At 35.0% G+C, this 18,421-nt stretch overlaps 1 protein-coding gene across 1 annotated transcript; it reads left to right on the top strand.

The window, feature by feature from the left end:
• The first annotated feature begins 4,399 nt into the window (after positions 1-4,399).
• On the top strand, positions 4,400-16,464 carry LOC123540371 (uncharacterized). Its single transcript, XM_053527333.1, has 6 exons — positions 4,400-4,416; positions 4,793-4,879; positions 9,298-9,441; positions 12,923-13,019; positions 13,725-13,882; positions 15,648-16,464. Exons 2-6 carry the CDS (start codon positions 4,816-4,818, stop codon positions 15,704-15,706), a joined length of 522 nt encoding a protein of 173 aa, XP_053383308.1. The 5' UTR covers positions 4,400-4,416; positions 4,793-4,815; the 3' UTR covers positions 15,707-16,464.
• The last annotated feature ends 1,957 nt before the right edge of the window (positions 16,465-18,421 follow it).

The following is an 18,421-nucleotide window of genomic DNA, read 5'->3' as shown; positions in this document are numbered from 1 at the left end:
GAAATGAACCGGGTCGTGTCAGAATATGTAGTAGAAGATATGTAGTTAAAGGCGTACGCTAGAATTCCCTGTATATGAGATGGGCGAAAATTTTCCCAATAACAGAATTTCTTTAAACTTAGGATATTGAAGGACAATCATCTAAGAAACAAAAAAATGCAATAAAAATCATAAGTCACCGGATTCGAAAAAGAGTTATCTACCCTTGAAAACGTCATTTTTGGGGGGAAATGCCATTTTCAAGGGCAGATAACTCTTTTTCGATAGCACCAAATTCTAGCATACGTCCTTAGGTAATAATCATAACAACAACAACTCTTATTTGAGATCAATTTATTTTTGACAGATTTGAACTTATTATGAATAACAGTAGTGAGATATTGAAAATCAAAATCTAAATAAAGTTAACCTACATTCACCCAATATTCCTTAGGATATAGACAATATAATGAACAATGAAACACTTGTTCCAAACAAACAAATAGTACCAAACACTGATTATAATTGTTCTATTTATCCTAGAACTGATATAGGATACATGTTTTCATTACAGTACAGATACGTTTGAAATAAATCTACCTGAGGATGTAAAATGTATATTTTTGCGCATGACAGAGATTTATACCGGAGAAAAGAAACTCCGATAATGAGCGCGGGACGCAAAACGAGAAAACGGCGGGGAGCGCCACGAAACCGCGCAATTTAACTGGAAGCGGAGTGAAAGACGTGATTTTTTTGCGGTGTAAACTCTACGAAGCATTTATGTTACATTGTGTCTGAAAGGGCGGGTGGACCGTAATTTAAGATACACACTGACTGGCCAAAGACGAGGTTGTAGTTTTTAAAGTTCAGAAACCAAAAATCACCGCTTTTAAAAGACAAATATGGAAATACGACCAGGCCGCCTTCGATAGTTATCGAGAAGAACTTGACCAAGTCGACTGGGATACCCTTTTAAATATCGATGACTTAGATTTCGTAGCCGAAGACTTGAGCAATACTATACTTGATGTTGCCTCTAAAACAATCCCTTCTAAAATTGTCAGTATTCATCCTGCAGATATACCATGGTTTCATTCCGGAATTCGAAAACTAATTAGACAGAGAAACAGACTATTCAGAAAGGCAAAGTTGGTTAAAAGCTAATTAGCCTGGAATAAGTTCAAGCAAAAACGAAATGAAACCATTCGAGAACTAAGAAAAGCCAAAAGCGACTTTAAAATAAAATCATTGAGAAAATTAATCAAGAAAATTTTGATACTTAAACATGGTTCAAACTTTCTAAGAAAATTACCAATATATCCAAGTCAACTGTTTTACCTGTATTGTCTCTTTTGTAGCTTCTGAAGACATAGACAAGGTCAATATCCTTAATTCGTATTTCTACGAACAATCAAACATTAACGACAGCAACCACTCACTACCTGCTAGCCCAGAATAACCATCCTATATTCTTTCATCTATTCATATCTCACAACAAGATGTTACAGATGCAATATCGACTATTAATCCATCTAAATCCTGTGGTCCGGACATGGTCAGTCCAAGGCTTCTAAAAGTAGGCTCCTCTGTCCTAGCTGCACCGCTTCCTATATTCTTTAATAAACTAATTATCAAGTCGTACTTTCCCTCAGTCTGGAAGACAGCAAATGTTACTCCAATTTACAAAAAGTGTAATCCATCAGACACTCAAAACTTCCGACCAATATCTCTTCCTAGCTGTGTTGGGAAGCTTATGGAACGATGTATACACAAACATTTTTTCAATTTTCTTACACAAAATAACATACTCAGTAGTTATCAGTCAGGATTTATACGTGGTGATTCCACAATTAATCAGCTTGTGTATATCTACAATGACATTTGCAAGGCTATGGATGACGGTAAAGAAGTAAGAGTAGTATTTTGCGACATCTCCAAAGCGTTTGACCGAGTATGGCATGAAGGTCTTCTTTTTAAATTGTCCACAATTGGTGTCTGTGGTAACCTACTTCACTTTTTCAAATCATATCTCACTCTTCGAAAGCAAAGAGTGGTATTTGTCAATACCTCGTCTGATTGGTCATCCATCAATGCTGGTGTCGCTCAAGGCTCAATCATCGGACCTGCTCTATTTCTTGTCTACATAAACGACATTATTCTCAATTTACGTTCAAATGTGAGGTTGTTCGCCGACGACACTAGTATGTACATTTTTGTTGATGATCCTGCTACGTCGGCAGCAACCTTAAACCAAGATCTCGAGACAGTTCGGAAATGGTCTAGGACTTGGCTGGTCACTTTTAATCCTTCCAAAACTGAGACTCTCACCTTCTCTAGAAAACCGACAAAACCTGTACATCCTGACCTATATTTTGATAATATCTTGTTAAATCCTGTAAGTACACACAAACATCTAGGTCTAACATTGTCGGAAGATTGCAAGTGGAATGCACATATCACAAACACAGTCAATAAAGCCTGGCAACGGCTTGCACTTCTACGTTCCTTTAAATACCTTTTAACTAGACAGAATGTTGAACGACTATATGTCTCGTTTATTCGTCCTCTACATGAATACGGCGATGTCGTCTGGGACAACTGTTCAGACAACTAAAAATCAGATTTAGAGTCCGTTCAAATTGAAGCATTAAGAATAATAACGGGAGCAATTAAATATTGTAACTTAGATAAACTTTACAACGAATCCAGTATTGAGCCCTTAGTTAAGAGACGTAGAAAACATAAATTTTCCCTTTTATTTAAAATGAAAAATAAACTAGTGCCGAGCTACGTATGCAATTTGATTCCTCCCAGAGTTGATCATAGATTTGAATTTAGACACCCTCAAAGGTTACCGTTGATACAATGTAGAACAGAGTTCTATAGAACATCTTTCTTAACCTCTGATATACGGGAATGGAACAGTTTACCAGCTTCTATCACAGACGAAACGACCATCCATTCTTTCAAAAATGCTTTAAATGATAGAAGCAATCTGAAACCCAACGCTCTGTTTAAAATTGGTCAGCGCAAGCTCCAGATGCTTCATACTCGCCTAAGACTGGGTTGTAGTTCATTAAACTTTGATCTCCATCGGCGTTCATTAATTGACTCTCCATTGTGTAGTTGCGGTTGATATTTGTCTTTGTTTTTTAGTCGAAACATTTAGTCACTTCTATTTATCCTGTCCCGACTACACCCAGCAAAGGCAAAATCTTTTGACAAACCTCCCTTGTCCCGCTACGACTGACAACCTTCTGTTCGGCAACGAGCATCTGTCTTTTGAACAAAATAAGCATGCCATAATCAAAGCTCAGCAATTCATAGCAGCGACAGGTCGCTTTGATCCGAGTCACAACGGTTGATGAGTGGGAGTCCCCGAGTAGCTGAATATATATATATATATTTACATTACTTCCTTCTATTTTCGTATTGTTTTTTTTTTCATCCATCTACATTAGGTTGAAAAATACTCAGTTTTTACCAGTTTCTACTTCAATTTTCTTCTAAGTTCACTTTTCTACGACGTTAATCATTTAACAGTACTAATCTTGTTGCAACCTGTCATAACAAAATTTATTTGTATGTATTAGGAAATGGATTCATATAAGTTACCCTGTAACCTTTTTCCTAATCCTAACTGTATTTGTGACAATGATGTTTATGTTATGTGTACTTGATTGATTGAAATAAATACTGTTTAAACTAAAGACCAGGTTTTATAGACACAATGGCGGGGTCGCGGAGCGACAAGACGCTATTTAGGGTTATATTTACGTCGCTATTTTGTATAGCGATCCCGATGTTTGAGTTCTGAAGTCTCGAATTTTTACCCTGCTGATTAGAGAGTTTTTGTCGCACCCACCCCAGCTCCCACCACCTGCTGTTCAGCGACGTTTCGCTCCGCGCCCAGCAATTTAAATTTTTTAAAGCTTGAGTTTTCGTTTGGCTGGTCGCGGAGCGAAAAGACTAAATGGCACATATCACCCACCATAATATTAAGTTTATTCAGGTTATCTGTAGTAATCATCTGTAAATATGAAATATTAATATTGAACACACTATCAGTCGATCAAATACATTAGGTATATACACTCTTTTGTTTCACAAAAATGCTTTTACAATATGAACTTGACCGATAATGTTTCTCACACATGCAAATAGTTGTTCATACTTCGTCTTCATCTGATAAAGGATTGTTAATCTGAAAACATTGTTTTATCTATTGTTTTGATATTTTCATCATTACATAAAGATTTTGGCAATTTTCTATTCATATCCCTAGACTTTTTCTGATAACATCTTGTGGTTTGTACAAACTGACTCCATTAGTGTCTGTGTTTCTATTAAGTAATTAAAAACTAATACGCTTTTGAGAAACATGTTTAGTGACGTTCCATTAACAGTGTAATTTGCAACGGATATACGTTACAGGTATTTTATTTGATGTAAATGACTAATATCATAAATTGATTTTCTTTAATATCTATTGTTTTAATTAGGTTATTAAAAATTCATAAAATTTGATATATTTGCTCTAGTACGTTACTGGTACTTTTACTTATATCATAAGACTTTAAGTTAACAGGAATGGATAGACGCGAGAAGAACCTAATTTATTGTTTTATGTGTTGTAAAATACTTGTATAATTATGTATGTTGTTTAACTTTATCAATAGCCATACAAAGTGGAATGCATTAGTTGGATGTGATTACTACAATAGGAAACGCTAAAAAATAAAATAAAATATAAATATACAGGAGAAAAAACTCTTTTTTTCTAAATTTACACTGTCTCTGACTAAAGCAGGTATTACTGATTTTCTCACCAGCATGGCACAGCAACAACAGGTGGAGGCGGATACAAGACCGGAGTTGTCACATGACGATATCAGAGGTTAGTACTTTTTATCATACCAGATCTGTATAGCACCGTTGTTAAAATAAACACGTTTGAGGTACTTTAAATGAATACTATCATATTTTTATAACGACCGTTTTTTATGACAAACTATACAACGCAACCACTAAAGGGTGCCAATTCATCGTCTATCCATGCAGATACTGATTTCCCCAGACGGACAGAACGAGGCAAAGACCCCAGAATATAAAAAACAAATGGTCAGATATGTAAACAAGGAAGTACTGCATGCAATATGAAACGTGCATCCATTACAAACATTTTAATTATTTCTATTGAAAGCGATTATAAATAATACATCAAAAGTTGTGACAAAAAATCACGCAGAAATGTCAGTATTCGCATCTGCAAAATAATTTCTTGTACGTAAGGGCACAATAAAAATTTACATAGCCCTTGAAACAAAGCCTATATTCGCCTAAAGAATATAAAACATCACAGAGTAATAATGTAATCAAAGTTCTCAAAGAACACAAGAACTTATCAATCTACGTGTTATATCATTTAAAACAAAATTGTGATAAGAGCATCCCGCGATCAGTAGACGATAATATCTCGTAGATTTTTTTAGCCAAAATCAATCAAGCTTTAAAAATTTTGGTGAAAAAAAAAACAAACAAAAAACTGGGGAAAACCACCTCACGACTCTAAATCTTAAGCACCAATACCGCACACAGCAATATATCCACATGTCATAACAGCACTTCCAAAATACTTAGATATTAACAGACAGCACTGTTTTTATACTCCACGAAGGTAGGAAGCATATGATCACTGCTCGATCGCCCGTCCGTCCGTGTGTCCTTCCGCACCGACATTTTATATTCATGTCCCGGTCTAATGTTTTTTTTTACCGACCTGTGCCCTATGACTAATCAACATGTGTTGACTACTGTCCGTATTTTCCTCAGCAACCATTAACTAGAATTCATAAAAACTTCAAGGGAAGCAAGAGATTCTTGTGTCTTTTCCTCATATTCCGACTGAGTTTTGCCGTTTTAATATTCAACATTATATAAGTATATTAGTATGTTTAGCACCATCTTTTGTCCAGAATATCGTTATCAGGAACCACTGGCTGGAGATTTTCAAAAATGGAGGTGCGCATATTATCTTCTTGTTCTGGTCGGATGATTTTTCACTACGTTGTTTCCCTTTTATTATTCAACATTAATATTATATAGCATAACGTTTTGTCGGGAGTAATCCTCCGCAACCACTGGTTGGAACTCTGCAAAATAAAATAGAAAGCTTCACTGCCAAAAATGAGATTTGCATATTATCTTCATGTTCCGATCGGATGATTTTCACTGAGATATTGTCCTTTAATTATTCAACTTTAATATCCTTGTCGGGAGTTTTCCTCAGCAATCAAGGTTTATATTCGGCGAAACTTCATGTCCGAATAAAATTTATCCGAAAGATGTCTTTAGTTTCCAAATTTGTTCATTTAGTTTCTTTAAAGGAAATCACACCACACGAACCTTTTAAAAACTATAAACCATGCGATATATAGCTATATATATCTTTATTTCCTCCAAATTGAAGAGCACATTTTACATACATGTTCATAAACATACAAATGAAATAAAATGCTATACATGTATTTACACAATTATAACAGTAGGCCTATATCCCGTACGAAAGAAACAATTTAAATATGCATGCAATGTATTAACTTTTAACTCATTTACAAGAGCTAAGGAAATATAGAATGTCACATGTTCAACTATATATTACTGTAGAATATCAACTAGCTTTTCTAAATATCAAATTGCAAGAATATTTGGGAAGCCATATACATATGATATTCAAAAATATATGTATGACTGTAGAATATCGATCTATATACGAACTGGCTCAGAGAGAGAAATCTTAATTCCTGTATAATTACAATACATAAGATGGATTATTATTATTATTTTTTGTACTTAAACGCAAACATAAACAAACAGTATATACACTTCAAAATATTGTAATTTTGTAATTATTTCCTTTTAAACTATTCATATTCACATAAATAATAAAAAGTAAAATAGATCATGCAGACAGGCAAAACAGGCAGAGCGATTCGTTTGTATTACCCATTTCTACGAAAACGAAACAGAAAGAGCTAAAGATGATGCTTCTTCTGTTTACCAACATTGACTTAAATCAGTTAGCTACTGTAAACGCACATGTCCTCGGGGTCAAAATCTCACGAATTGGAAATCTTGAGTATAATTGCGAGGTTTAATTTTCACGAAACTGCAAAATGATATTCTGTTTGAATTAGAAATATACTAATGATGAATATTTACGCGAGGATTTACCCTCGCGAGATGTACTGCCTCGCGAAAAAAGCGAAAATTAAACCCTCGTGAAAATTTCTGCTTTTACAGTACTTATAACCAGCTCATTACATGCACACTGTATATAAAAGCCTTAAAGCCCGACACTCTTGCTTTGTCGTTCAGTTGAAATGAAACAAAACCCCGAAACATTTCAATGACTTGCAAGTCTGTCGGCAGCATGCAAAGGCTTTTAAAATTATCAGCACCAAGCGATTTTGAAAGTTTCACCCATATATTGTTTCTAGCACTGTCGTTAGATGGACAGAACAACAGAATGTGCTTAGCTAAGTCATCTGTCATCTGTTCGCATTTGATACAATTGGTCGTGTATCTACGAGAGAAAAAGCGACACAGAAGCACAAAAGCAGAGGTACACTGAGCTTGCAAGTAGCTGTTAGTGCGACTAAATTGCCATAGATTACATGACTCGTACGTAGATTGGACCAACAGAAACGAGCTTAAATCAGGTTGGGAGAGAATGCGATTTTTCCATTCGAATTCGACCGTTTTCTTGATAGCTGTCTTGATTATATTTTTCCAGGATAGATTACTGGGAAACTGTCCATTACCAATGTATTCACTGAGGTAATGAGATAGATTGTATTTTCCTAGTATTCTATAAATATCTGGCATAAATCCTCTTACTTTACTGGGTGTTGACATAAATGATATGAGTCTTACAATGAAGATTTCTTTCACTTTGAGTTTTGTACTCAAATTACAGAGTTGACCAAAGAGTAATAGTTTTCTTTTTTCTATTAGTTCCGCTATCGGGTGAATGTTTTACAACTCAAGGCAACATCGGTCCTTGTAGATGTGGAGACAGACTGGATACGTTTATTGCATTTTCTGTGTAGTTTTGCAAGGGGAAGTAGTTGAGTGTCCGTAATGCCGTTCCATAATTCGCTTCCATATAGCGCTTTAGGTAGAACGATTGACATGTATATCTTTTTACAAGTAAGGGGACGCAAACCATTTCTATGGATGCCACAATCAACCATACTAAAAAATGACTTTCTTAGTTTGTCACAACTTGTAGACACATTTTCAGATAAATCTAAATCTTTGTTACAGGGTACACCTATGTAGAGATAGCTATTAGTTTCGTCAATGTTTTCATCACCCAGCTTCCACGTTCGGGCTGTTGATGTTTTATCGTTAAACACCATAGTGTTACATTTACTGGCATTATAAAAGTAGCGTTCACATGTGTAGGTAATGGTGATAAGATTTTATTGTGCCCTTACGTAGAGTTTTTGTCCCAGTCATGTTACTTTACTTATATTTTAACAGAAACACGTTTAACGTTTCTGTTTTATGGATACACGTTTCATATTTCCTTCATATTTCCTTGTTTATTTTAAGAACACTGGTTTTTAACTAGCTGGCGGCTTACCAACAAGTCCGTCTTCAGTAAAACGACCTGCCTGTTACAGGTCTCAAACCTTCGGCTAGCGAGACCGGCACCTTATCCATTAGGCCACCAAAAAAAAAAAAAAAAATAAAAAAAAAAAAAAAAAAAAATAATAATAATAATTAGGCCACCGCAGCTCGGTATATATTGAAAAGACACAAACCTTCTAAATATAATAATTATAATTCAGAAACATTTTCAAAGTACAGTATTCAAAATTTAAAGATAAACATCTTAAAAATAGGGCTCCTTTAAATACTATAAGATATTTCAAGGGAAAGCCACGTTGGGTTTTTTGTTGCTGTTTTTTTTTTGTTTTTTTTTTGCGGGGTGGGGGTGGGGGCGCAGAAAGACAAACTGTTGAAGTGAAGTTATGCACTTAACCAAAAGGAAGCCTCGTGTTACATGTGATATAGCACACAGTTTGTTTTCCGAACAGAGAAATCTTCTGTTTAAAGGCTCTTCTTTTGTTTTTGAACAGATTTGTATACTTTTTTATGAAAACAAAGACCTTTGATGTGTTAAAAACCTAAAGCAAACACTTTACAAGAACCCCCATTTCTGTAAAAAGGTGAAAGGACAACGGCTCCTTATGTATGCACACAAGACAATTGTTTCCACGTCTTAATGCTACATTATTCTTGTAGAAATGAGCGACTGGTTTTATTTCTTTGATAAAAATGGTGACAAAAAGTTAGACAGAGACGAAATGAAGAGAGTGTTCCATGCCATGTGTTGGTCAGTCGACGATAAAGAAATGGAAAATATCTTTAAAACTGCTGATAAGGACGGTCAGTATTTAGTTATTTATTTTCCTTGACTAAACCCTTATCAATGTAATTATATTTCTGAACAGTCCTTATCATTTAATATTACTTAAATTGTATTTGTGACATATACCTGGTCATTACTTTGGGACAATTTATATCTGCCTGGGCTTCTCAATGTAATGAGTATTTTTGGAAGGTAGACAAGGTAGACGTTCGACCGATAATTTTGCAGTCATGTAGCTGAAATTTCAGATTTATATTCGAGTTTCCTTTACAACGAAAAAAGATTAATTATTTGATTCTCAGACAATAGTAAACTAACAGAATATGTCCGGCAGTATAAAAGGCCACCCTGGAAAATATAAAAATGTTTTCATATAGATTGGCAGAATATTGATCTAGGCTATCGGCCTGCTGTCACAGATTGTGTTTTATTTGAATCAGAAATAACTTGGTGGTTTAGCTGTCATGACGACCGAAACTTGATTCTTTGAAGTATTCTTAACACTCTGCGGATATACAGTTTGCTATGAGCAAATAGACAATAATTCTATTAGACAAACAAGCCTATATCCACAGAGATTGATTAATATTGGTCGCAGTAAACAAGGTTATCATTTTATCCACTCATTTATACATGAAGCAATTCATAAAATATATCATGAAATAGATTATTTGGAAGCACAGAAAAAGCATATACTGTTTTTTTTTTTTTTTTAAATATTACATAAATTAATGTGAATAACAGGTAGCAAGTTTAGTACATTACGGATATAAGAATACAGGATTTCCTATAGAATTAAAGAAAGAGCTGAATACGGTCTGCGTATCACATGAATAAGGGTGTGATAAGAGTCTTTTATGTAGAGAAGTGCTTTTTAAAAGATTTTCCTTGTTACAATTGTCGTCTGTATATGAAAAGGTTTCTTGCTTTTGTGACTTATTCAGATTGCATATTAAAATGAGTACTTGTTTGCTTTGATATATTTGTTATAAATTATTTAACTGATTTATTATATATGAATATTTTTCTTTAGTAATATATGCAAATATTGAACTCAGTTGAAAGCTGTTTTATTATATATATGCTATATAATGACTGAATCTCATTACACTGAAATGGAGGTACGCTGCATACAGTTTATCTATTTGATATGACTACGGTCAAACTTTGCTTATGAAACAGAAATATTGAAATAATTACAATTGTATGTTTTGTTTGACCTTCACTTTTTTTATAGGTGTGACGTCATTGTCCAAAGATTCATGAATAGCGAATATGCATTTGTTAAAGCGGGATCAGTTGGCCTATTTTAGAAATAAATAAAAATAATAAATAAAAAATCCTTTAATTGATTTTTTCTCATGTATTCTAATCAAACTTGATTTGTAGCATCTTTATTAGGCCCGCAGCCAACTTTCTTCAGCTGGGACATTTAACCCCTTTTAGGGGCTGCTAGAGCTAAACTAGAAATGCCTTTATACAGCGTCTCATGAACAGCTTGGCGGATCTTTGTCATACTTGGTCTGGAGCATCATTATAAGGTCCTCTTCCAAATTTATGTATATAGGAACTTGGGCCCTATTAGGGACCACTATAGCTAAAAGTAGATATGCCTTTCTTCGCATTAACCACTAAAATGTAATGGATTTTTATGAAACTCGATGTGTAACAATATCGTAAGGTCTCCTGCTATTTTGTTACAAATGGGGATAGGGACCAATTTAGCTAAAAATATAAACACGTTTAATGACCTCTTCTCACGAACCGCTTCATGAATTTTCATCAAACTACTGCTGTAATTATTCGTCTAAGGATAAACGAAACAAAATTGCAACCCTACGAAACCTTTGCGAAAAATTAAAAGAGAACCATTTAAATTGTTAAAGTGCGGTGTTTAGTTTTGCAATTTGAAAACTGTTAGATGAAAGATGAATGTTAGATGAAAAATTCATAAACTTCCTTCCTTATTACAATTCGCCGATCATCATTTTTAAAGATATTTCTTGTTAACTTATAAATCCAGAATGTTTCCTTGTATAACCGGTTAATTTGATTATTTACCACATCAATAGGCATAAATGTGAAGTCGTCAATACTATGGTCATCTTGATTAAGATAACCAGCAACCAACGTGGAAAAAAGCATATACTGTTTTCTTTTTTTTTTCTCCATTACAAATCAATTTCACTAGCTCTGAAGATAAACAAAAGTCATTCTACAAAGCTTGTCAGTCGCAGATATATTTAACCCATACTGTATCATCTAATTAAAAGAAATACTGAAAACATACAATTTGAATCGTGGTTAAATTATACTTCTGCTCATTTGAGATATTTGAGATATCTGAGTCAATTCAATATTTATACGATAGAAGTGCTTGGGGACGTGAGGGTGTGTGCTTGGGGACGTGAGGGTGTGTGCTTGGGGACGTGAGGGGTGTGTGCTTGGGGACGTGAGGGTGTGTGCTTGGGGATGTGAGGGGTGTGTGCTTGGGGACGTGAGGGTGTGTGCTTGGGACGTGAGGGCTGTGTGCTTGGGGACGTAAAGTGTGTGTGCTTGGGGACGTGAAGTGTGTGTGCTTGGGGACGTGAGGGGTTTGTGCTTGGGGACGTGAGGGTGTGCGCTTGGGGACGTGAGGGGTGTATGCTTTGGGACGTGAGGGGTGTGTGCTTGGGAACGTGAGGAGTGTGTGCTTGGGAACGTGCTTGAGGTTTGCACTTTCCATTACCTCTAAAGAGCAGAAAGTTCGATAAAACTGTGTCGTCTGCTATCAATTCGCTTGGTAGCTTTCTGTATTTCCAGAGTTTTTTCTTATAGATTTGATTAGTAATTAGTCTAAATAAAGCGTTGATGCTTTAAACAAGCCTATGAATTTTATTCTTGGATTGAAACGACTTAACAGCGTTTAAAAGGAAGTTAATTGATATCCATAACAAGATCTTTTGGAAATGTAGGTAGCAGCTAGAAAAAAATAATAGCAGATTCGGTTTGATTGTGTCACTTTATGAGAGGTAACTCCTTCCACCCACCACTGGCATAAATGGAGTGTGATCATGAAATATGTAAAGTTTAGGCTGTATTTAACAAAGTATTTAATAAGCGCAAATGAACTAAATAAGATGCATATTGGATATTGCCGTTCAGTATATATATCACACACAATGCAATACACATAGCGAAGGTGGTCTGTTGAGTCCAGTCTAACTTCACAAACTGACCAGTATACTGATCGGTGACCTGAGAGACATAACCTGTTATTATATGTATAAATGAATTCAGATGATTTATTAAATACATAGGCATTATATATACAAGTTTGAGAATCCGAACCTAGTGCGGTTGAGAGCAATATAAATTCAGAGGCCTTTACCACATAGCCATTTATGCCTCACATCCCTCATTGAGTACATCACATTTTCCATTCACTCTTGCAGTCAACACTGATCAAGTCACGGTCAGCGGATTTTAACAACATTCCACTTATGGTTTATTTTACAGGAGATGGTTTAATAGATTATGATGAATATATGAGCCTTTTGCAATCGTTGAGGAAAGACCCCCATACAGAGAGATGCGAACTTATTGAGGCTTTCAGGTACAGATATTTGAAACACAAACATAAATGTTTGTAATGTCAGTTTTGTAGCCGTTATGTTACTGATTTGATATGAGCCGCGCCATGAGAAAATAGTGGATTTGCGACCAACATGGCTCCAGACCAACCTGAGTATCCGCGTAGTCTGATCGCTTTCAAAGTCTGTTGTAATTAGAGAAACCATTAGCGAACAGCATGGATCCTGACCAGACTACGCGGATACTCAGGTTGGTCTGGATCCATGCTGGTCGTAAACGCACTATGTTGGTTTTCTCATGGCGCGGCTCAACTATCTTTGTACGTTAAAAATTGTTAGCCCGTTGACATCTATATATTGACTATTATATAATGCATGTGCTGAGTTTTCATCACTCACAAAATGTTTGACTTTTGTTGCATAGATGTGATCCTTAAGAAACAAACTTCTGTGACATTTAGCAACAGGTTTTAGGTAAACACACACTTCTTACAGCAAGGACATATTCGTCATGACTTAAAAAATTATTGTAACTAGTCATTTTCGGTACTTTTTTGTAATTATGTAATTATTGGATGAGGAAAAAGAGCAGCTTTATAAAACTTCTGTGAAGTAAAAAGAAGACGATCTCTTATTTAAAAAAAACAACAACAACAACACACAAATCAGTAGAGCCAACGATCTGTTTTAGACAGCTCCTACTAAAGTAGTAGTTTGTATCTTTACAGACATTTCGACAAAGACCGCAGTGGATACATTGATGAAAAGGAACTCAGGCGTTTCTTACTGACACTGGGTTTAGCATTCAACGACAGGGACAAACGGCAAATGGACACTCTGATTAAGCAAATTGATAAAAACGGTGACGGAAAAATAGACATTGAAGGTTTCGTAATATTTTTCATTAAAGCTTTCCTTAAATCCACCGTAGAGGTCTGAAATCAGTTTTTCTTCCCAAACATGTCACACTCATAAATTGATAGCAGCACTAAGTGATCCAGCAAAATGAATAAATTCAATTCAACAAGCTTTTTTTTTTCTCTTTAAAAGATATTTTCGGGTTCAAAATGACATTTTCGGAAAAGATTGCTCGCATAAGCATTGCAAATAAGATATTTTGAAAAAGAAGTTAACCAAACCAGACGACATATGTACGGTCAAATTCAGAAATGATTCCGGACGAACATTGGAAAGGGATTTCTGCGAAATAGGTTCGCATTTCACGTAATTGTCATGGATATCATGACGAGCTATTTTTCCATGTCAGAGATTTCTCTGTACAGTATGACAGATGTATATCTTAAAAGCATGGGTAATATGAGGCTTTATCACATGTTTGACGTCGCGGGAGTGTAATAAAACCATTAAATAAAAGTGATAATACGCTAGTGTAATAAAGCTTTAGTCGACGTCATTAAGCTATAGTATCGGAGACGTTGGTCAAATTGTCTTTTTTATATAGTAAAGAAAGTAGATTTTTATGTTTCGAACGGAAAGGCTATCATGTGATAAAAAGAATATTACATTTGTGACTTTCCACATTGAATTTATTAAATTCGTTGAATAAAATTGATAAAATGCTCGGCAGAGCCTCGCATTTTATTGTTTTATTCAACTCGATTAATAAATTCAATATGAAAAGACACTCATGTTATATCCTCTATATTATAAGATTCTTTCACTGGTTGTAGGTGCAGATAGGAATATCCGGCCTCGAGGGTAACTGTTCAGGCGGTAACGAGGCTCCCTGCCGAGTTACAGCCTAAACAGTTACCCGAGAGCCGGATATTTACATCTGCACCTATAACCAGTGACAGAATCATTTTCTTGCATACCGATTTGAAGAAATAATAATAAAAATAAAATCAATCGAACAGCTTTCTTTTTAGAACTATTTCTTATGGCAGTGTATTTAAACAAAGCGCGGGAAACCAACGTCCGTAAACAGGAAAGACGTCATGACGTTTCAAAACAAATAACAATGTTTAGTTCCGGTTTTGTTTTATCAGTTGCAGCGTAACGTTATGAATTTTTGATAAAATAACGTGATTTGAATCGAGAAATATGCTATCAGGAACCAATAGGAACTGTCAAGGTATTGAATTTTTATTCCGTTTTTTAAATAAAATATAAATTACTACATAAATCTTCTACATATATGTAGTTCGTAATACGTCATTTACAGCACGAGAGTCATCTTACACCCCGGGGTGTAAGATGGATTTTTCCAGCACCGGTAAAATACCGGAAATCCCCGTCTGGTATGCAAGAAGTATTCATCTGTGGTACAGACATTTCATGCATCAGTCCTTGTAGGCTGATCTTGGTCGGCATTGGTCGCAAAGACGGAATAACTTGCCGACAGCAGGCTAATGATTAACGTATGCCGGTCAGAACAGATATAGAACGGGCTTTGTGACTCCTTAAAAATATTCATCAAATCTTGGCAAGACCAACGAATTGGCTGTGAAAACTTACTTACTTTAATGTCAATTTAATATCATTGTCAGCTTAGCAAAATATAATTATAATCCTATTTCTCAACATGTATAACTGAAATTTTAGTAGATACATCGTTGCTATTTTTAAAACTTTTCTTCTCTAACGTGTCCAGTACATTTTAGCTGAAACTTATATTATTTTATTTTCAGAATTTGTGGACATCATGCTAGAGAAGCCGGAAGCACCTTCGGCAAAGTATTTTCACTAACATGTTGCAGTGATCATGATTTTTTTACGATCAAAATGAATTGCATATAATGTATTTTTATTTTGTTGAAACATATTGATTCAGTTTAGGTGTCACAGCAACTGTCTACGGGTGTTATTTCAACGACAGGCTGGTACTCGAGTTGAACCGCCGATATTCCGCAAAACAAATCGGCATTATTACTGTCAGTATTATTGTTCTTTATTCTTGCTGAGTATCAAAAAGGCATTTTTTTTTTATAATACTTCGTACTGAACAACTTAATATTTGTTAAGAATAAGTGAGGCGTTTGAAACTTCTCACAAATGTAAATTAGTATCATTTAAGAAATTAATCAAAACACGACGAAGAGGTTATGTATACAGCTGAATTATTTCGCAATGATGTAGTCCGGGTGGATTATTCCGCGCAGCGTTTAACTCACCTGGAGTGTTTGTTTTTATTGTTATACCTTTCTATTATATATTTTTGTTTCGAATCTATACGTCTGGTGTGTGATGCAATAGATCAGATATGGAAAGCATACTTTCCTGCTGCTGTGTATTATAAAACATGCTTTGTCATATTAGATATAGACCTTTTTTACAGAGAGCTATTTCCTTAGCAACGGTAGACAATTTTCGCGCATACGCACTCTACGTAGGGCAAAAAGACATGACCGCACAATATAAATTTCGTAAGAGTTATATTGCATTTCAATCTATTCGGTCAAGGATGTGTATTTATACAGTAAATATCCACCGCAAGACAAAGGAAAATATATGTAGGTCATTGCAAACCCACAGTTGATATACTTTAACTAATGCGCATTATCATTGATGATTTTGGAATAATAAGCTAGTTTTCAGCAATTTTGATCTCGTCAAAGTTAGGTTAAGAAAATGTAAAAAAAGATACTGTCCATGAATTAGTAATGAAATAATTAAGTTTTCGTTTTATTTCCTAACATGATCTCACAGAGACTACCACCAGTCGTAATTAGCTTACATAATACTCGTTATATAATTTGTTATTGAGGGTAGAAGTGTGAGAAGTTGTTTTCATGTGTTCTGGACATTAGAGTGTTTTTTGGATATATCTGTGTATAGTTTCTATTAAAAAATATATCTAAAGAATAGTGAATGTATGGACTATGTGATGAGAAAATCTATTTTGATGCAAGTGTCTTATTAAATGAGAAATTACCAATTTTCTGAAGAACAATAGAGAATAATAGATATAATAGACTGCTATTGGAAAAATGTTCACTAACAATTCAAGTGTACCAACTAATCCATCAATTATGTTTCATTGTGTTCCATTGTGTATGGATTAATGTGAAATTTTAGGACACCTAGAGGGCATAGAATATATGGTAATCAAAAACTGTCAAACTTAGTTATGGGAATAGATATCTCTTTGTATCGAGCAAGGATTGGGTTCTTTGGAGGTGGTCGTCATCATGCTTATAAAAATAGTCGTAAACATTTACAGAAATATGTATACAATCCTTACACCAAATCATCAGACATTTATGTGCGAGTTTTTTCTTCTTGTATTGTGATCTTGGTATCACTGCTAGGGTATAAATATGCAATGCTGGCCAGTCAGAGCATCAACTTTAATGATGCTGTTGGTATTGATAATTGCTCGAAAATTCCTTCTGAGACTCGTATTTGCACCAACTACGGAACCAGCTTGGATATGTACAGTGCAGAGGGTGACATGTTTACAAGCATGTATGCCTTTTTTATTGAACGTCTACTGCTCTTAGCATCTGATGTCGAGTTAAACCCAGGGCCATCTTCAGAAACACAGACCATTCTAGACGCTATTGCAGCTTCCAACTCTAAAACTTCTAAAGAAATAAGTGAAGTTAAAAGCGAGATCCTATCAGTGAAATCTGAATTATTGAATGTTAAAGCCGAAATATCCTCTGTGAAATCTAGGGTCGAAGAGGTTGAACAAAAGCAATCTATGTTAGAGCATAAGGTGGTCGAAATTGAAAACAGGCTTTACAATACAGAATATGGAAATGAATTAGTAACCAATGATTTAGATGCTCTTGATATGAAATTTGATAACCATTGCGACAAATGCGAAAAGCTTGAGGAACAGGTAGATAAATTAGAAGCTGAACAACGTAAGAACTCCCTGCGTATATTTGGTCTTCCGGAACAAGTAAATGAAAATACAGATACCTTAAAGTCATTTGTCAAAAGTAATGTTCTTGATATTGCCTGTCCAGATAAAAGTATTGATAAAAAGAAATCAAATTTGCAAAGAGATATGGTGAAACTGATAATGATGAACCACGTATGGTGCTTATAAAACTTAGTGATTTCAGCCTGAAATTGAAACTGTTTAACGGTCGTGATGAGCTGAGGGATAACGGAATTCGAATTTCAAATGACCTAACAATAAGACAGCGTACAGTTTTGAAATCATTGAGAGCCAAGGGACAAAAAGCTTATTACAAAGGTGGGCGGCTACAAATAATAACAGATGATACTGATGAAACTCATGATGCATTTAAAACTCGAATATTTAAACGGGGCGTGCGCAAAATCTCCAAAAGTGGATCTGATATAAGTATAAACTCAGTAATTGAGAATACAAACCAAAAACATGGAAGTATAAGTACTGATATCTAGGAATCAGGTCAAGGCCTTATACCTACTACCAATCTTAAAAAACTTCCTTTCTAGAGTGGAATGTAGAAGGCTTATCTAACAA

This window comes from Mercenaria mercenaria, chromosome 16, assembly GCF_021730395.1.
Source record: "Mercenaria mercenaria strain notata chromosome 16, MADL_Memer_1, whole genome shotgun sequence".
In the NCBI taxonomy this organism is placed as follows: domain Eukaryota; kingdom Metazoa; phylum Mollusca; class Bivalvia; order Venerida; family Veneridae; genus Mercenaria; species Mercenaria mercenaria.
This window is presented reverse-complemented; position numbering and strand designations above follow the sequence as displayed.